Here is a 21529-nt window from a genome sequence, read left to right on the forward strand (position 1 = left end):
AAATCTGTTGTGTGACTTTGTTAAATTCTTTTTAATTGCAATTAATAGAATTTTAATCAGATTCTATTTTAGATTTCTGAAATTTTCCCAATCTTGACTGTTTAAGCACATTTTCATGTTGAGTCTAATTGTTATGATCCATACAATCATCTCAAAGCTGCTCTGCAGTCTGTAGTGGCTTTTCCCCCCAAGTTTTGATACTGTGCATCTCTCATATGTGATCAGCTGAGCCTTTTGAGCCCTGAGCTAGCATCTGGCTCATGTTACCTCTTGTCTCCTGGGGCTGTGAGAATGAGGAACATTCCTTTATCATCATCCCAGCATTAATCAGTTGCCTGCCGTACTCTCCGGTCACGTTCCACCTGGCTCTGGGGTTTCCATGGAAACGCTGTGGAGTGACAGCATGCAGGCAGCGTGTGAGTGGGCACTGGGAGGTGTGGGGAGGAGCCAGTTCCCCCACTGCAGCATCCGAAGAGCGGGGATCTCTCTTTCACAAACACTACTGAACATCCTCCTTACTGCAGTCAAAGCCCCTCTGGACCGAGTGTGTGCCCCCCCGCTAGGAATCCTCAGTGTCTAAATCAACCAGTGTATTGTCCGTCTCTGGTGAATCTCAAGCCAAAATGTCTTCTAAGCTACCTTCAGGCAAACCCACGTCCCCTTTCAGGAAGAGAGGCAGCCTGCAGTACACAGCCAGTGGAGGTAAGTGTGTTTATTCAAAAACAATATGGATTTATAAAAGTGTGTGTGTGTGTGAGAGAGAGAGAGAGAGAGAGAGAGAGAGAGAGAGAGAGAGTGTGTGCGGTGTAAATTTAATGGAAAGGAGAACAGAATATGTCATTATGTGTACATTTGTACATGTACATCTGTATATATTCAACATATTTGCATGTTAGTTCCTCACATTTGATTCTTATATACCAGTTGTTTGGAAGAGTTTCTGTAATCCAGCTTCCGTTTAATGTAGAAACTTTTATACCTGTTGATATAAGGAAAACTGTTGCAGCTTTTCAAGACTATGCTCTTTTTTTTGTCTCTCTTTTTCTTATGGGTCCAAGAAGAGCTAAAACGAATACTTTACGTGAATGTTTTTCTCTTTGAAATGGAGTAATAGCTCCTGGGTCTGTATTTGATATTTCTCTGATGCGCAGAAAGAGGAAGTTATGTATTATACATGATTTTCTTAGCCATAATCACATTGGCACTACTTAGCTGATTGTGTTTATGACCACAACGCCTCAATTGCTGAATAAATTCATCCGGATAATGTTCCTGATTCAATTGCAAGAATGCCAGACAAGGGAAATCAAACATGCACCAGTTACAGTCCAGACCACATCCATAAAATGCATGCAACACATTGTTTGTGGTCAGGCCAGCATTGCATAAGGCTTACATAAGATCCCATCCAAAAACCATTTCACACCTTTCTCTTGCAGAAAAACACAAACACTTTACTTAGGTGTTGCATGTATTCATTAGACATTTGTGCCTCTGATGAAAACCTGAAACAGTGTTATTCAAAATGCATTTATCTCTGGCTGAGTGCAAAACCAGACTCATTTGACTTTCGAGAGCCCGAGGCAGAAAACATTATCAAAAATCATCTTCTCCACAGAGATGGAGAAATTAAATGAGCGTAGAGGCATATTGCTGTTGTCTTTAAAAAAATGATGCAAAATTGAAACCACACAGTTCCTGACAACCACAAAACCTTCACATTCACATGTACACATGCAGTAATAAATTATAGCCACTGCTTTGCTTTAAATGAAAAGTCCTTTAAACAGTGTTTTTTTGTGACACTACAACATGCAATATTTAAAATTCCTCTCGCATTTCAGCAGCAATCAAGTGTCTGATTACTGAAAGGCTGCGTGCGCTTTTACTGTGGCTCATTCTTGACATGTTAATCGACTCTAAATATGCAAATGCATGTCATGATTTGAAAGACCGCAGTAAAAAATAAAAGGTTTTGGATAAATGTTCCATTTTGTTTCTTTATTATAATATTTTATAATACATTTGGACTTAAGTAATCAGTCAAAATACTGATTGATATGTAGTAAAAATATTTTATTACTATTGACTATTTATCACATTGACCAAAATAATGGTGCATCCATAGTTTTTTTTTTCTTACAGGTTTCATAGAACTACAGCATCATAAAGCGAACATGTTTCTTTGCATTTACCTTACATTTTAGAGGCTCTAATAACATACCTTGAATAACCTTTGACTAACATTATGTTTAACTCCCCAGCATTCAGTGTACAATGATATTGTTTGTTTTGATTTTATTTATAACCACTATGAGTGTTTCGCCATGCGTCACTTGAGGTCTGTACCCAGAGCTCTTCCCATTATGTCACTTGGGACCCTGTCTCTGTTACATTATGTTCGCTCAAATGTTTCATAACCTTCTCACTTTTTTCCTCTGATCATTAAAAATGGAAAAGATAAGGCTGACCTTATTGATTACTTAAAATGATTACTTAAAATATCCTTAAAGGCACAGATGTTTGTGTGCAACCAATTTGTTCTCTTCTTAGTAGAGATAAGATGAGAATGTTAGTGGTATAACTTGATCATAGTTGAAGTTCATGTTTCAGCCTCCAGATTTCTGTATACCACACATCACGTTGCAATGCTTTAAACATTGACCCCGTGGCGCCTCCCTTTGCCTTCAGTGTGGTATGGAAGAGGAGGGCTTCTTTAAAGGAGCCCTTTTACTGCCTCCCCCTCAGCCACCATATTGCTACGATTTAGAGTTGTTTTTTTTCCAAATCCACCCAACCCTTTACTTCCCAAGATTCCCAGGGACTTCACTGATGAGGTGGGAAGTTTATGGATTCTTAAAGACTCTTGTGCTTTTATGAAAGGTTAGTTAGACTATTAATATGTGTAGGTGTATATGTACTTGTGTACTGTCAATTGTTTGTGGATTGAATTAAGACAGTAGTTGTGAAAGTCAGTTGAAAGAATGAGTTTTTCTACGATCGTGCAATCCAAAGAACGCACAGTTTGACATTGTCCACTAGGTGGAACTAGCGAGACATTTTTCCAAGCAAGCATACTTGATATTCATTTGCTTTGTCTCAAGATTTTAAATGTGCGTTTTTCCCCTTCTTCTGTTTGTTTTCTTGGAGTGTTCTTATCTACTGTACAATTTAAAGTAAAAAGAGCTTGAGAGGTCAACAGGTGAGCTGAAGAATGGCAGATAATTGCAAAATGCTGATGTGCATAGCTTGTCGCTATCACATCATACCCAAAATACTTTTGTAAATACCCCAAATATAGGCTGTAAAGGTGCTTCAGCTAAGTACTGAGTTAAAGGGTTAGTTCACCCAAAAAAAATGAAAATGAGCCTGTGTTTTACTCGCCCTCAAGCAATCCTACAGTAGGTGTATGTGACTTTCTTCTTTCAGACGAATCCAACTGGAGTTATAAAAATGTTCCTCTCTCTTCTAAGCTTTATCATTGTAGTGGTCACACGTTGAATATAGTGTCTGCATCCGTAATAAAATGTGCCTCACACGGCTCTGGGGGGTGAAAGGCCTCCTGTAGCGAATATGAAAATATCCATATTTTTAATGTAATAAACACTTTTCTATAACTTCTGCTATCTGTCATTCATGGAAGCAGTTCAGGCAGATGATGTAGGGTGTCAGCGTTGCATGATTAGTGATGAACTAAGAGAGAGAACAAAACAAAATACTGGTCATGAATTAGTAGCACAAAATGAGAAAATGTAAAGAAAAATGTCGGGGTTATGATATAAGCCAAGAGAAGACTGTTTTTCATTTCCTAAAGAAAGGAAACTTGCTTGCTTTAAAAATTGTGAAAGTATCTCAGAGGCACACACAACGCATATGTACTATGTCATCGGACAAAGTGTTTATTATGTTTGAAATCTGGATATTTGTCTTACAAAAAAGATATTTGTCTGAAAAAAGAAAGTCATATACACCTAGGATGGCTTAAAGGGTGAGTAAAACACAGGCTTATTTTAATTTGGGGGGATTAAGTTGTGACCGTTCTGTTTTTGCGTTGCCATTATGGTGTATGGAGGGTATATTGATGTGTAAAAAAGTTATTTAAAGCAGTTTAACAAAATGCTGCAACATAAAATGTGAACATCTTATTTTATTAATTTTTAATTTTATTTTGCTTATTTTATTTTATTTCCCCCAAACAAAGGCCTTCAATCACAGGAAAAAAGGGGAAAAAAAGCAATTGGTCTCAAGAGGCTCACAAAACCTCATCAGTGCAATCTTTGTCTCTTTTTCTCTCTCTGATGTTTCCATCAAAGCCTTTTTCCTCCAAAAGAGGAGCAGGATTCAGGGATTCTATTGTTCCCTCTGATTAAACAGCTTCAGATGATCAGAAACACCTCTCAACCCCTCTGGATACAAGAGCAGAATCATTTACACTCTATATAAGTTTTTATGGGTTTAAGAGACAGCAGATAACACACTTCATCCACAGTAATGCTCAGCTCAATATTCTGTTGACAGTGCTGGTTTGGTGACAGCTCCAGTATAATAGCTCGTGATGGGCCAGATCTTATATCAGTCTCGTCGTCCAAGACTAGTTTCTTATTCTGTTAACAACAACAACCAAAAATTGTGTTTGAGATGACCTCTATTTCAGCTTCCAAGGGAATCTCTCTTTCTCTGTCCTTTTCTCAAAACATCCTCCAGTGCTTTCGCATGCACTGCAGTCTAACGCGTCACGGAGGTGAAGGACGGGGGGTGTAGAGAGACACTGTCTAGCTCACTGTGTCACAGAGACAACACAGTGATGCTGTTGAGCTCCCCTGCCCCTCAAGACCAAGTGGTATGGTCCAGCCATGTGTCAGGGATATTTAAACGAGAGGGGGATGACAGTGGCTATAGCCCAGACAGCTGGCAGGAACCAGGAAGAGGAGGGAGGGGAGAGTGGATGCTTCGGCTGCATCAGCTGTGTTTACTGTATGTATGTGGGACAGACTGAATCACAAGACAATGTGTGTGTGTGAGTGAGTGAGTGAGTGAATGAATTAATGAATGACAGGCATGCTTTGCTGGACAAATTGTAGCTTTGTGTTTGCTACATGTTCTTTCTGTCTATCTTCTTTTATTCTGCCTGCCTTTTCTGACCTGTTTTGGGAGATTTCCAGCAATAGTTTGCACGCATCCTTTCATCTGAGATGTTTATTTCCTTCTATGCCCTTTCATTCTGTGTCTCTCCATCTCTAAGCTCTCAGCTGTGTTGCTGTCAGCTCATGTTTTTCCCTCGGGAGTCTTGCACTTGTGTGTGTGTGTGTGTGTGTGGCTGAAAGATGGTGTGTGGATATATTGATTGTCCTCAGTATTGTCCTGTTTTGAAGGTGTGGTGGTCAGCGTTGTGTTTCACAGGTGACAGATTAAGTGGACAGTTGAAGGAGTAGTAGAGAAGGATGCTGATTGTTCTGTGTATGAGATTGTGTCTGTTTAAAGGAAAAGAGGTTATGAGGCCTCCAAACCCTGCTGGGAAATCCAGTTTGAGCTGGTCGATGTGTTTTAGTTTCTAATACTTTAGCTACACACTGGTGGATAATCTTGGGTGATAAGAAAACCAGCTACCAAGCTTGATTTAGCGAGACCAGTTAGAAAGCATTTACTGTGTTCCAAAACGCAATGATTTCCCAACAGGAGACCCATGGACAGGAGTTCATTATTCTAAATGGAACACTGCAAGCTATAGTGGTAGTCATGTGATTTCACATAAACCATGAATGTGTTTCATATTTGTATGTTCTCTGCCAGTTCCAGTTTAATTTACACCTATATTGAAGGGTCATGTCAGGTGTTAAGTGAGTGAACAAAGGGATGCACATTAGGTTGCCATGGTGACAGTGACTGGCCCTGATTGGAGTTAGTGAGGTAACTGTAACTCTCAGTGTGGTTCGGTTTTGCTCAGGATTTCATGAAGTATGTCACTGTTTGCATTAGAACCAGTTGGTAATATAATTTTAGACCACATATTAGGTATTGTAAGACAAGACGGCTTCCCTAATTATGTTTGTATAACCTATTTCTGCATTTATGGAACATATGAGATGTTTCATTATCTGAACTTTTATGATAATAGTAAATGCTGTAAATATACAGTACTGTTCAGAATATTTTACAAATGTTTTTGAAAAAAGCCTCTTATGCTCACCAAGACTGCATATATTTTATTAAAAATACTGTAAAAAAAGGTATTACAATAAAAACTGCAGTAAAAAAAACATAACAATAAAACCTTCAAATAAATAAATAGATAAGAACAGTGTACAATATAGTAAAATATTTTAAAGTATAATTTAGTCCTGTGGTGGCAAAGCTGACCTGTCAGCAGTCATTACTCCAGTTTTCAGCATCACATGATCCTTCAGAAATCATTTTCGTACGCTGATTTGCTGGTGAAAACAGTTGAGCTGCTTAATATTTTTGTGTGAACTGGATACATCTTTTTCAGGATTCTTTGTTGCATAGAAAGTTCAAAAGAACAGCATTTATGTGAAACGGAAATCTGTTAGTGACATCTTAAATGTCTTTTTGATCAATTAAATGCATTCTTGCTGAATAACAGTAGTCATTTCTTACTAGTGCACATGCATGATATTTGATAGAAAACAGAATGAATTCAAATAAAATGTAATAAAAATTTATTAAAATGTAATTATTTTCAAAAGCTAATATTTAAACCAAAAATATTGGGTCAAATATAAAGCAGATACAGTAAATGCACAAATGTTACGCAACTTTCAAATGAAGATGAATTTGTTGTTGAGCGGGATGGTGTCTAACTTACAAGCAAGCCTAGCAGTGGGTTTGATCTTTGACCTCAGCTCCTGCACTGGTCATTCTAGTGCTGCTCTTATCTCTCAGCTCTGTATCTCACTACAGTGATTATTCTCCTCTCTGTGGCATTTATAGACCCTCATTCTAGAATGTTTACCATCAGAATCAATAACTCCATTACCTGTGTTGTGTAATTGCACGGTTGAATCTCATCCGTACCCAGTAGAGGTTAGCCACTCTGACTGGTTTTGAGTGTTTTTCTGATTTGCTGTTTGTGTAGTGATCCTGGGGGATTGGTGGTTACGTAACAAGCATGAAACTACCAAAATAACACACATGAGAAGATTATACACAAGCCAGTGGATATAGTATCTACTTCAGTTTTTGCATTGTTCTATACACACACATGGACATCAAAAATCCTGACAAAATCTCTTGCTATACTCTTTTTTTTTTATGCTTTAGCTTTCATTGAAGTGTAAAATGTGTAGGCCGTGATCGTGTGGAGGTAAAAGAGAAGTGTGAAAACCCAGAGCGTGATTATAAGTGTGTGAGGTAAGGTTGTGTGTGCATCTCATGCTGTGTCTGTCTGTGTTGTGTGCTAATGAACTGTCATTGTCATAATTAGTCAACCCATCTGGGCCTGTGAAAAGGCCACACAGATTTTAGCAGTGAGTTCATTTCCAAGACAATCCTGTCGGTAATTACCTTCAGTGAACTCACTGATAAGTATGTTGCACATTAACTTTGCCAGAACAGTAAAACAATGAGCAGGGTCTTATAAAACATTATGTAAACTGCAGTAGAATAAGGGTTAGTATAACATGACTCCATTCCGGCAGCTATGGGCCACATCCACTGATACCAAACTTTAAATTATTCAGTTCTGCTACTCTTGTTTGTGTTTGAGCGCTGTGGATAATTACATGGCAGTGGTTTGTACTTAGTACTGGATTCTAAGCAGGCAGATGGCTATTCATACTTTCCGCTGGGAGAATGCATGTATTACATCAAATGGCATTGTTATAACAAAGTGGTTGTTATTGAGGTTATGAATAGGAATCATGGTAAAGCTCTAGAAAAACAGACGTCAGTCCCTTAGGGGATGACAGTGACTCAAGTTTGTTTATTATGAAAGTATTGTATCCTCAAAATCTGCTGTACCAATGTGTTTTATCTACTCAAACCATGTTTATTATGTCACAGTGCATTTTCTGCACATTAGTCTGGAGTTCATATTTTGATCTTTTTTTAACATGATACTCGTGCACATCCCATCATCGGTTCTCTTTTAGCAGTTCAGTCAATGTACCATGTGTTGGTTTATTTTGCATCAGAGGGAGTGTCAGGCACGTTTATTAACCGAATAATTTAAGTAATTTGTGGATTAGTGTATACTGTAGAGACAAACAGTTTCAAACGATTCAGTTCGGTTTGGTGAACTAATTCGATGGGTTCACCAAGAAGATCCGGATAAATAGAACGATTTGTTCATGATCCAGACATCATTAGACAAGACAAAACCAATAAAACCCATTACAAACAATGCATTTGTTGAATCCATTGGGGACATAATTACTGATTATAATGACTTAAACATAAAACCAAGTCTGCATTTTTGATTAGAGAAACGACAAACAATAAGCAATACTCAACACTGCTCAAAACATGATCTCAGGATGAATTCAGGTCCAGAAAACAGCTTTTATTTTGACTACTGCAGATCTATACTGTAGCCCACATACTAGTAGCTTGCTCTGAAGTGCTGCCACTGTAACTGTTCTGAAATTCTGCTGATGGGTCCAACTACAGGAATCCATCTATACTTTGCCCATTTCCTGTGTGCTTTCATGGTGGAACGAGATGTCCAGTTCTCCGCAGTGCTTAATTATTTATCAGGCTTATGAATATTTGATCAAGCATCAGAGTTTAGGAAGATTGATATCACTCACAGGAACTATGGAACTCGAGCAGAAGGGACGAGCTTCACTTGCTAAGTAAAAGTGTTGAAAGCATTTGTTTGTGAAGCACTATATTGTGACCAGTGTTGGAGGTAACGCACTACAAGTAACATGTTATGTAATCAGATCCCCCTTTTTTTAAGTAACTATTGAAGTAACACGTTACTTTTTAATTTAGAAGGAAATATCTGAGTTACTTTTTCAAATAAGTAACTCCAGTTGCTTTGTTCGCCATACTGACTGACGGCTTTTGTGTTGCCATGTTGAGAGACATTGGGGGTAAGTGCATAGGCGTTGTGTGCACTGTGTGAACAAGATGCTTATACTGTAGTTCAAGACTAAATATGAACATGTATTTACTCATCTCACCTGCACAAAAACAGATTCTGTATATTAAACTAGAAACTCGAATATTACACAAGACAAATATAATTTGTATTTAATACCATTTTATTAACCCATGTCTTTGCTATTGAATTTCGATGATCAAATTCAACCATAATAAGCAAAAAATGACACATTTTTGTTTCATTTTTGTTATCACTGAATCATGTTGAACATGAATTTACATTCCTTCGGCCTGAGACTTTAATTGTGAAAGGGCTTTTATATTTGTAAAAGAAGAACTTTTTATATCAAAAACAAACAAGCAATATTTAGAAAGTAACTCAAAAGTCACGTAACGCATTACTTTCCATAAAAAGTAACGAAGTAATGTAATTAGTTACTTTTTTAGGGAGTAATGCAATATTGTAATAATAACTTTTCGCAACACCGAATGTGATATTACAATATTTCTGATCCGTGAGAACTTTACTTTGACTTACACTATACTGAAAAAAAAATAAAATTCAGTATTTTGGCCTTGTTTTCTTGTGAAAATATCTATAGGTTCTTAATCAAAATATTTAATAAAATTTTATTCAGTTTATCCTAATTATTTATCCTTAAACAATTATGCCCAATATGATTTAATTTTTACATTTTAAATAAATAAATAAAAGAGTTGTTTTAAATCAAAATAATATTTAACAATAAAACTGTTTTTTAACTGTATTTTAATCAAATAAATGCAGCCATGGTGAGTATAACAATCTAGTTGTCAAAAACATTCTTAACATGCGTATATCTAATTCTCAGTATCTTATTTTAAGTAGTACATTTATCTTGTTTTAAAAAGGTTTGGATATTGATTGTTGTGACTTTTTGCAGTGTAGAAATGCTATAATTTGAGTGGGCACTAGAACTTTTTTGTCTGTAATTGCCCACAAGTTAAGTGGGCATACTAAGACTGAGGCAAACACACTCACATACAAACTAATGCTTTCCACCTAAATGCTCCATTGTTTGGTGAGACAAACGGTTGTGGATCTTCAGCAGCTTTCTGATCCTGCCTTTCTCTGGGCAGCAGAAAAACAAGGCTAAATAAAATGGATCACAATGTATTGCCATTTTTCCTCAAATATTTTCTTCATATTTACGTCTAAAAAATCAAAACGTTTTTAAAATGAAAGCCAGTCACGCCATCTATGTTGAAGTATAAAGATCTTTTTCTCATGATCATTCTAGTAGATCTCCGTGTTGGCCGACACCTCCTCACATCCCAGTATTCTTTGCCTGGCAACCCTGTAACCAAGCACAGCCACATTGACCTGCGCACATCCATGGATGGCAAATACAAAGAGATTGCAGAGGTAAACAATGCAGCAATCAGAATAATCACGATGCTTGAATGCATTTTTGGTGTTTGTTTCTGCTGTTATGTAAATGAGTGCTTAATTGTGTGCGTTTAGGAGCTGTTCTCCCGCAGCCTGGCGGAGAGTGAGATGCGGAGTGCTCCATATGAGTTCCCTGAGGACAGCCCTATTGAGCAGCTGGAGGAGAGGCGGCACCGACTGGAGCGGCAAATCAGCCAGGATATCAAGTACTACATCCCATCATGAAACGACCATTGAAAGTAGCTGTAGTGCTTACAATACAAAAACTTTATGACCTAAAATTACACATTTTCATTAACCCAACATTCTCTGTTCCTAGAGCTAGATAGCCAGCAAACTAGTCAACTAGTAAAGCTAGTCAACCAACGGATGTACACTTGCTAGTTAAAGGGATAGTTCACCCAAAAATGAAAATGACCTCATGATTTACTCACCCTCAAGCCATCCTGTATTTGACTTTCTTCTTTCAGACTAATACAATCACAGTTACATATTAAAAATATCCTGGCTCTTCCGAGCTTTATAATATTTTGAAGTTCAATAAAGTGAATCCATCCATCATAAAAAGTACTCCACAGTGCTCTGGGGGTTAATAAAGGCCTTCTGAAGTGAATCAATGCACTTTTGAAAGAAAAATATCCATATCTATTAGTCGTACAGTACACAAGAGTATAGTTTCAGAGGATTACATGGGTGTAAGCTCTGGTGAGAATATTCTAGAACCAGGTTTTGTTTACAGCAAAGGAAAACCAGTCTCCTTGTGGCTTATATCCAAATCCTCTGTCTTTTTTCTTAATTTTCTCCATTTACCTCGTTTTGTAATTTTTTGTTTTTTTTTTGGTACCAGCAACTGAAGCACAACATACATGCTGATGTCCAACTGTACTAGTCTTTACAGCTGGGCATGTGTAATAAAAAAATTAAATTGTGCCAATATTAGTCCAATACATTCGATGCTCTGTATGCACATGTGACCTTTGACCCACAGTGAGTTAATTAAATGCCATTTCTCTTAAGGTTTGAGCCTGATATCCTGCTGCGAGCTAAACAGGACTTCATGAAAACTGACAGTGCGACAGATCTGGAGTGAGTGTCTTTAAGATCATTCATGTGAGATACAGTGTTTTTTTAAAACTAGTATCAGCATGCTGTACCTTTACTCTGTCTCAGGTATATGAAAGAACAAAACCAGGCTCCCAAAGAACCCTATCCCGAGAGAGAGCTCGTCCCTGAGAGGGAGTATCAGAGAGTCGCCATCTCTGGAGAGGAGAAATGTGGGGTAGCAACAGCTCGCTTTTTCACTTTGCTGTTTTGTTTGTTATATAAAAACAAGCTGTTGCTGACAGAGCTGAAGTGGACACTACTGACATTACATAAACTCCTGAGGGAGAACCAAGTTTCACACATTCCCACACAAATACACAAACTCTTGAGGGAAGCATGAGGTGACCGCAACACAGCTGAGGGAGGAGCTGAAACAAAGAAACAAAAACAGACTATTAATAGTAAATAAATAAATAAAACATTTTAGAACAGCTTTTTACTTTTTTCACCTAAAGTTCTGTGTATCTGGAAGAGAAATGGACTTCTGCTCCACTATAACACTATACTGTAAAACTGTCTCCTGAAAAAGGTTAAAAAGATGTAGATAGATTTACGTAATCACACCTGCAATTTTACAGTCGATACTGATACTCAGAAAAACAATACAAGTAGAAACTGAATATTATTTTAAAATGAGTAAAATTATTAAGAAAGTAAATATTCAGTAACTTTCATTTCAGACACAATATTGTGAGGAACGTTTTAGTTTTGACAAAGAAATTAGTTTTAAAGTCAAAGCATACTGCTGAGCATTTACCAGACAGACTTTAAGAAATTAGGTTTCATTTTTGAATGAATCAGCATTTTTAAAATAATCGATTGAGTGAAAGATTCAGTGATTCACTTAAATTTAAATATTTCCTCCCTGAATGAAACCTGCTGTTTCCATACTATATACATAGTATGCAGAAAACAGTACGCCAAAAGAGTAGTATTTCTGAATTCATATTGTTCTTAAAGTAGCCAAACTTCCACATTCAATGGACACTTTATTTATTCAGTTACATACCTAACTGAATGAATCAGTACTGTTGAACAAATCGTTTGAGTGAATGAATCACTGACCTGCAGAAAGGGGTCACTGAAAAATCCCCATCTCTGATAGATACCGTAGATAGATAGATGGGCAGACAGACAATGTTTGAGTTCGTCTTCTTCTCTCACACACCACAGGTTCCATTCACTGACCTACTGGATGCTGCTAAATGTGTGGTCAAAGCTCTGTTCATCAGAGAGAAGTACGTCTCTCTGTCCATGCAGAGCTTCTGCAGGACCACAGCACATTACCTGCAGGAGGAGCTAGGTGACCGACCTCTGGACCTCGACACCTTCGAGGAGATGCCGGAGTCCTCTGTATCTGCAGGTGGGTGGAACCAGAGTTTCCTGAAGCATGTATTCTGAGGATTGATTTATGTCCAAGAACCAGGACCTTATACTCAGAATGTACAATAAATGGAAAAGTTTCAGATTGTAAATAGAGAAACACTGGATTGATCTGCATGTAGGAGAGTGGAATAATTTACAGCAGAATGTTTTCATGGAATTGAACTGTTAACTTAATATTAATACCAGGCGTTTTGTTTGCAGATTCAGAATCTGTTTATGAACCACAGATGATCAGTTAAACCACAGCGCTTTCATTTTGTCATCATTACCTCCACAATTAAGAAATATAACAAAGTGAGGAACAGAATTTTTTTTTTATTATTATAAAATCTTGACATCTGCCATAGCTCTACTTGATTTGGTCATGGGAAAATAGCAATGCTCAATTTATGAAATAGTCAGATATTTCAAATTAATTTGTTATATTAATAGAAAACAGTTATTTCAAATTGTAATAATATTTCTCAATATTACTGGTTTTACTGTATGCTTGGTGAAATAAATTCAGCATTGGTAAGGATAAGATACTTTTTTCAAAAAAATAAAAAATCTGTATTTTTTTATTTTTTTGGTGGTGGTGGTGGTGATCAGTATTCAGAAAACAGGACGACTGAAAATGTTTCTCTCTCTTATATCATATGTTCTCCATAGATGCGACGGTCCACCCACCGGTGTCAGAAACCCACCCCTATGAGGTGCTAGACCCTGCCAGCATGCCCCCAGGTTTGGGCTACACTTGCAAGATGGTGGATGGTGTTGTTCATGTGTACACGCAGAAGTAAGACTTCTTCCAGTGATACATAATTAAAATATCTTTGGAAAGTGGTGGTAGTTGTACTTTCTTTTTTAATATATTCTTTCTCAATGTCCATCAGTTCCTCAGAGCTAGACTTGCCGTACCCAGACCTGCAGGAATACATCGCTGATATGAACATGATGATGGCGCTCATCATTAACGGGCCAGTGTAAGTTGTCCCAAACACTGTGAGGTTTGTTTCCATTCTGATGCAGCAGAGTCAGGAAAAGATGATCAAATTATTGATTGAAACGGCTCATTCTATAAATGTGAGCTGATCCCTGAGTGACTGAAATCATTATGCACTGACCTCAGTTTGAACCTGTGGATGAAATGTAAAAATAAACCCATCCTCACTGATATAAAGATGTGTAATTAATTTGTAATATGATAAATGTCACGAAGATGAAGAAGTGGAAAAGTCTGATTAAATCTGACCCTAAAAATAGCCAGAACTGCTCTGATTTGCCTTAGGTTTGGCATGTGGATTCCTGATTGCACATTTTTCAAACAGGAAATCTTTCTGCTATCGCCGGCTGCAGTACCTCAGCTCCAAGTTCCAGATGCACATTCTCTTAAACGAGATGAAAGAGTTGGCAGCACAGAAGAAAGTCCCTCACCGTGATTTCTACAACATCAGGAAGGTCGGCTGTCCGCACAAACATGTTTCATTGAAGTTCGTTAAATTTATTAGGAAAAATTATTTGATCAATCACTATTGAACTTTGACGTCTTGACCTTCAGGTGGACACACACATCCATGCCTCATCCTGTATGAATCAGAAGCACCTGCTGCGCTTCATTAAAAGAGCCATGAAGAAATATCCTGGTGAAATCGTCCATGTAGAACAAGGCCGAGGACAGACTCTATCAGAGGTGTTTGAGAGCATGAACCTGACGGCCTTTGACCTCAGCGTAGACACTCTGGATATGCATGCGGTAAGAACTGTAGAGGTACTGTACTGTAGTTATATACCTGCCATAAGTTGTTGGGAAAATACTTCTACCATCACCAGCTATTAGACATAATAATAAACAGAAGAAATAAACTGAATGTCCACTTCACTTGTGAATACACTGCTTAAAATGTTTGGGGTCTGCAAGACTTTAACATTTTTGAAAGAAATCTCTTGTGTTCACCAAGATTTAATTAAAACTACTGGAAAAAAAGTAATATTGTGTTATATTATTATGTTATTGCCATTTTTGATTCGCAAAGCTGAATTTTCAGTATCATCACTCCGTGTTCGAATGATCCTTCAGAAATGATTCTAATATTCTAATTTGGTGCTCAAGAAACATTTTTTATTATGAATGTTGATAACATGTTTTTATTATCAACAGTTGTGCTTCTTCATATTTTTGTGAAAAAATATTATAATGCCTTAAGAATATCCTTATAATGTATTATAAATACAGGCTTCATAAAAGGTGTTACCAAATATTTTTTTCATGGTTCTTTGTTGAATATAGTATTTAAAATAGAAATATTTCATAACATTATAAATTACTTTGCTGTCACTTTTTGTCCATTGTTGAATTTCTGTTATATTAATTTCTTCTAAATAGTATTGAAAGAAGTGCTTGGTATGTTATGTCTTGTCGACTTAATTATTCATTAAAACCTTAATAAAGTGACCATTAACAAAATAGGAGCATTAAAGGACAGAAAACTGAAATAACACAGAACCTTGAAGTTTTAAAAGAACTTAGTTGTTTCCCAGTAGATACCAAGGAAAATATTCAGTGGGAGTTCCAGACTTCATGAGTTTGTGTGGGATCTAGGTCACTCTCACTCCAAATATGTAGCACAGAGTCGCAGATGCAGTCTCACAATCTCAGCAGGTTTACACTTAAGTGAAAACTGAATAAGCTGATGAATGACCTGTTGTTCTCTACTCAATGCAAACTGTGGCTCTACATGAATGCTGCACAACATTGCACACAGTTTATTGGGTCCCTAAACCATGTGAATCAAAATCTTTACTAAAAGAGATTTGTTCTCTAAATTGTATGTGGAAATAATTGGCCAACATTGAAGAAATTGTTTTGGAAGGGAAGATGAGGGGGAAAAAAACTTTTTTAAAGATTAAAAATAGTCTCTCTTTCCTGTAGGACCGTAACACGTTTCACCGCTTTGATAAATTCAACTCCAAATACAACCCCATTGGAGAGTCCATCCTCCGAGAAATCTTTATCAAGACTGACAACCATATTGAGGGGAAATACTTCGGGCACATGATCAAGGTATCTACTCCATATAATCTTTGAGTTAAACAAAACAAACGTATGGTAAAGTGCGCCCCCTGCTGATAGTTGTATGTTGGTGTATTTCAGGAGGTGATGGCGGACCTGGAGGAGAGCAAATATCAGAATGTGGAGCTGCGGCTCTCCATCTACGGCCGCTCACGAGATGAATGGGATAAACTGGCTCAGTGGGCGGTCAAACACAAAGTTTATTCAGATAACGTGCGCTGGCTGGTGCAGGTGCCCCGGTTATTGTGAGTACTTATTATTCAATTATTATGTGAAGTAGCAATTTATTATCTGATGTCTACAGTAGGCCTAAATCTTTTATCAAATTAAGAAATACAAATATTTACACTCTTGTTTAAAAGTTTTGGGTTGGTAAGATCTTATCATCAGCAATGTTTTAAACCGTTGTGCTAATTCATATTTTTGTGGATACCACGATATATTTTTTCACTTTTGATCAATGTGTACATTTTCAGACCCCAAACTTTTGAAGGCTGTTATTATTATTATTATTATTACATAAAAATTAATTTAAATTAAGCCCCTAAATAATTGGACATATATCAGAAATGAAGAAAAATATTTTCACTGAACAGAAAATATAAAAGTGAGACTACATTAAAGCCATCACTGACATATAATAAAGCTGTTTCTTTCCTCTACAGTGATGTGTACCACACCAAAAAGCAGCTATCTAACTTCCAGGAGATGCTAGAGAACATCTTTATGCCCCTGTTTGAAGTCACAGTCAATCCCAGCAGCCACCCACAGCTACATCTCTTTCTGCAACATGTGAGTGAACTTTTAGTAATGTAGTAAACCTTGTTTTAGTGTAAAATAATATGTAAATTGGTGTGGAGTGGAAGTATATTTGATTTCACACTCCTTATTCCCAGTGGTTAAAGATATGGCTTGTAAACTCACAGAATCAAACATCTAGCTCATACATTTACAGTATTACTGTCCCTATACAACTTCTGTAAATTGCTTTGTAAGGTGCTTTAGATAAGAAAGAGTTTGCCATTAAAGTTTAACATTTGTGGTTAAATCAAACATCCAGCTTTACTCCAAAAATATGCATCCATCCATATAAACCCTTTGTGTTAAAATTAGGCTGTCAACATGTATGATCGATCACAGTTGCAGTGAATTGTAAGACTGAATGTTGATGTGCCCTTTAGGTTGTGGGGTTTGATAGTGTGGATGATGAGTCCAAACCTGAGCATCACATTTTTAACCTGGACAGTCCAAAACCTGTGAACTGGACGGTTGAAGACAATCCTCCATACTCATATTATCTGTACTACATGTATGCAAATATGACTGTACTCAACCACCTGCGCAGGTATTTGATGCACCCAAGTACACTTTTTCCTTACCACAATACATCATATTAATTAAGGTAAAAATGTATGTATTTAATACTGATTTTCAGATTTTCTTCTTTGAAAGGTGGATTAAAAGCAATGTGTAGGTTACTGAATTTAAAGATGTTTTAGCTCCAGGATAAATGTGGTTAAATGATTAAATGTCATCTATTTCTACAACAGGCAAAGAAACTTGAATTCGTTTGTGTTGCGTCCCCACTGTGGAGAGGCAGGGCCTATTCACCACCTTGTGTCAGGATTTATGCTGTCAGAAAATATTTCCCATGGCCTGCTTCTGAGAAAAGTAAAGAAACTTTAAATACTTGTACTGAATTTAGCTTGTCCTTGTGAATCTGTTCTGCTCAGATATAAATAATGTTCATATTGTTTAGTATCAGTCCAATGCAGTAAACAAACATAACAGAGGATTTTTGAAAGGTGCCAGTATACTACAGCCATTCAAACATTGATATCCTTTCTTCAGCTTTGATCTATAGTGAACAATTTTGATAAAACAACATCGTGTCTTTTCACACTGGATATTTTAGAGCTAATATTCTTATCTTAAAAGTCAAGAGCTTATCCTGCCACCCAGAGCTTTAGAGTGAGATGTGTGTGTATTTTCCTCAGGCTCCTGTACTGCAGTATCTGTATTACCTGGCTCAGATCGGCATCGCCATGTCCCCACTCAGCAACAACAGCCTTTTCCTCAGTTACCATCGGAATCCTCTGCCTGAGTACCTGTCTAGAGGCCTCATGGTGTCTTTGTCCACTGATGACCCACTGCAGTTCCACTTCACAAAGGTTATAAGCCGAACTATACCATCAGATATTATAATGTTTTTAATTGCATCTGTTAGGTCTGTAATGTGTTTGACCTAGTGTGTGTGTGTGTGTGTGTGTGTGTGTGTGTGTGTGTGTGTCTGTTCAGGAGCCGCTGATGGAGGAGTACAGCATCGCTGCTCAGGTGTGGAAGCTGAGCTCATGTGACATGTGTGAGCTGGCCCGAAACAGTGTCCTCATGAGTGGATTTTCTCACCAGGTGCTCACATCTACACATACACCTCTGTTAGCATGGCAGAAGTCAGTTTTGTGTTGTTTAGTAAGCTACACATTTTACTTTCACTATTTTGGGAACACTTGACTATAAGGTTAAATTTGTTAACATTAAAGCACAAGGTAACATGGCCTAAAAAAAATATATTAATTTTGTTAATTTCTACACACACTACTTTTTTTTTAAATAATACTTTTATTTAGCAAGGATGCATTAATTGATCAAAAGTGACTTGGGAGTGAATCGACATGTGGCACAGTTGTGCTTCAGGTGTCCCAAGATTGAATCCCGTCTCGTGGACCTTTCCCGATCCAGTCCACCTCTCTCTCCCACTCACTTCCTGTCAGATTTCTACTGTCCTATCAAGAAAAATGCAAATAAAATGACATTTAAAAGATTTATATTTACAATACGTGCTGTTCTTTAAAAATTATATTCTTGAATGTATCACAGTTTCCACGAAAATATTAAGTAGCACAGCAACATTTTATATAAAAAAAAAAAAAAAATGTTTCTTGAGTAACAAATCAGCATAATAGAATGGTTTCTGAAGGATCATGTGTCACTGAAGACTACTGAATGATGTCTTCACAGGAATAAATAAAAACTTATATTGTATTTATATTTTAATAATATTTCACAGCATTACTCTTTTTACTATATTTTTGATCAAATAAATGCAGCCTTAGTGATCAATAAGAGACTTCTTTTAAAGGGGTCATGTGATGTGATTTAAATTTTTCATTTCTCCTTGGAGTGTTACAAGCTCTTGGTGCATAAAGAAGATTTGTGAAGTTTCAAAAGCTAAAGTTTCAAATCCAAAGAGATATTCTTTATAAAAATTAAGTCCTCCACGCCTACATAAAACGGCTCATTTAAACACACCTCCACATGTCTACGTCACGATGTGGAAATATTTGCTCATTACCACCCAAATATACACACAAAGAAAGAAGGCATAACTTATTCTCATGTTGCCGCCGCTATGTTGTGAAGACACTGTGTGTTTTGTTGTGAAAGTGAAACTACTTTGTTTGGTCTTCCAAAAGAGGACATGACTAGAAATCAGTGCTTAAGTTGTATTTACAACACTGTTCCAGAACAGTTCAACCCAAATATTCAGATGTGTGCAGCGCATTTTATGGAAGATGAGGACTGTTTCTTAACGTAGTAGCATACAATTTGCCTGTGGCAGAACGGCTGTTTGTATAAAGTGGGGAAGTTCCAACTTTGCTTCATACAGTACTCACAGTCTGTAAGTACATTTACTTATTTTAAATAATTGCTACTGATGATTTAATCGCCAGTTTTGAGCAGTGTAGAGTAGGCTTGTTGTTTCTTGTTTCTTTGAACATGGAAACCAATTTGGCTCAAGTCTATCTGTATCTAGTCAAATTACAGTAAAGTAATTAAAAGCCAGCATAAGCAAATTGCATAACACGACCTCATTCTCTAAAACCCTGACCAAAACTACAGTGAATAAAGGAAAATATGACTCAGATTATTTTACATTATATATGGCTTCTTTTGCATTGAGGATATGGCATATGGCACCTTTTTTTGGTCACACTTTATGTCAAGTGTGCATCCTGAAGCCAAATCACTGATGAAGACAATTAAAATACAAGTAATCAAAGAGAAAAACATGACTAATGCATGCACATGTCTTGTGTCCAGGTGAAAAGCTATTGGCTAGGGCCGCATTATCTCAAAGAGGGGCAGGAGGGCAACGACATCAGACGCACTAATGTTCCAGACATCCGAGTGGCGTACCGCTTTGAGACGCTGTGCGAGGAGTTGAATCTGATCACCCAGGCCGTGCGGTCAGAGGAGCTGGAGACGGTTGAAGAGCAGGGCTCCCTGAGCATGGATGCAGGACCGGCCAGACGTTAGCGGTGTCATACACTCTCAATTATTCACCCAGTACAGAATGTGAGTGAAAGGTTGATTCAGGGAAATGGGACACGGTCATACTGTGTTTGATTCCGCTGGTGTTCATCTAAATGTTTTTATTTGACTTTTAGGTATTTGCTAGAAATGTCCTGTTGTTGTTTTTTTCCGGTTGTGAAGTGCAGGTTTAAAGGTCTCAAGAGAATTTGCACAAAGGAAATGCCAATGTTGTGTTTGACAAAAGCACATAAACATTTTGCAGAATACCAACTGGAAACACTTACAGTATCTGTGAACTATTAGTTTCCTCCAGATATCCAGTCAAGCATCAGGAAACCCCAGAAGTCTCCCCCTCTGTTACTGTGGACCTTACACTGTCCTTAACCTGCAGTCCAGCATGAAGATCTGTGAAATGGTTTACACTATCATAGATTATAAATGTTTGGTGTCGCTTGTACACTTGCTCTAAACGCTAACAGCCATAAACATTTGTTCTTTGGCTCAAGTATCTACGCACATCTCTGCCATGAGCCGTCAACATCCTGTCATTTTAAATGGATTTTTATCTCCTTTATGTTCTTGATTTGAACAGGTTCTGTTCTAATAAGTTTATTATTGTGATATTTGTTTTATAGTGCTTGTAACCTTTGTCATTTGACCATTTTTATGTGTGTTTGTAATTGAATAATTATTAGTGCTATTTATTGTAAATCAGACATGATAATATCAAAGTGAAGTTTATTTTTCCTCTGTATTCTGGATCTCAAAATTAAAATATAATTCTGAGAGTCTGTGGATGTAATATTGTACATATACTATTCACTGTATTTTTCAAAGCATAAGTAAGCTGCAAGATTTTTAACCGATATAGAGAAATAAATAGAGCAATAACAATGTAAACAGTGAAACTATTTTTGTTATAAACCAGTGTATTTTGTGCTTTTGACCAGCTTTTTTTCCTGTGCCCTTCATCCCTGTAGTGTTGGGACTGTAACTTATGCCTAAACTTAGTGCATTAAAACACCAGATTTATGACTTGCATGTTGGATCACATTGCTGTTTGGTGCAGATTCATTTTTTATATTAGTTTTTAATCAAATAACTGTAGGGTTTTGGTCGTTTCTGAAAATCTGGGAAAAGGATCAAGCATTATCAAAAGTTTAACTGGAACTGCTAACTGG

General features: G+C 37.1%; 1 protein-coding gene across 6 annotated transcripts; it reads left to right on the forward strand.

The window, feature by feature from the left end:
• Positions 1–448: 448 nt before the first annotated feature.
• Positions 449–21320, forward strand: LOC113107708 (AMP deaminase 2). Of its 6 annotated transcripts, none has more exons than XM_026270387.1 (18): positions 449–702; positions 10344–10468; positions 10568–10698; positions 11510–11578; positions 11663–11771; positions 12770–12959; positions 13634–13760; positions 13858–13947; positions 14293–14422; positions 14523–14717; positions 15894–16025; positions 16116–16279; positions 16700–16826; positions 17216–17379; positions 17585–17705; positions 18032–18205; positions 18333–18443; positions 20136–21320. In XM_026270387.1, exons 1-18 carry the CDS (start codon positions 624–626, stop codon positions 20349–20351), a joined length of 2454 nt encoding a protein of 817 aa, XP_026126172.1. In that variant the 5' UTR covers positions 449–623; the 3' UTR covers positions 20352–21320. The 6 variants fall into 6 exon arrangements, with proteins under 6 accessions (XP_026126172.1, XP_026126176.1, XP_026126174.1 ...); XM_026270391.1 differs by lacking the exon at positions 449–702 and adding an exon at positions 2817–2837 and having other exon boundaries at positions 10347–10468; positions 20136–21319; XM_026270389.1 differs by lacking the exon at positions 449–702 and adding an exon at positions 2862–2883.
• The last annotated feature ends 209 nt before the right edge of the window (positions 21321–21529 follow it).

This window comes from Carassius auratus, chromosome 8 (genome assembly GCF_003368295.1).
Source record: "Carassius auratus strain Wakin chromosome 8, ASM336829v1, whole genome shotgun sequence".
Taxonomy (NCBI): Eukaryota; Metazoa; Chordata; class Actinopteri; order Cypriniformes; family Cyprinidae; genus Carassius; species Carassius auratus.

Coding starts and splice junctions, on each gene's coding strand:
- LOC113107708 (XM_026270385.1), top strand. CDS start 4,854: ATGTGTCAGGGATATTTAAACGAGAGGGGGATGACAGTGGCTATAGCC. Junction 14,718..15,893: donor ACACTCTGGATATGCATGCG/GTAAGAACTGTA, acceptor TCTTTCCTGTAG/GACCGTAACACGTTTCACCG. Junction 16,827..17,215: donor TACATCTCTTTCTGCAACAT/GTGAGTGAACTT, acceptor TGTGCCCTTTAG/GTTGTGGGGTTTGATAGTGT.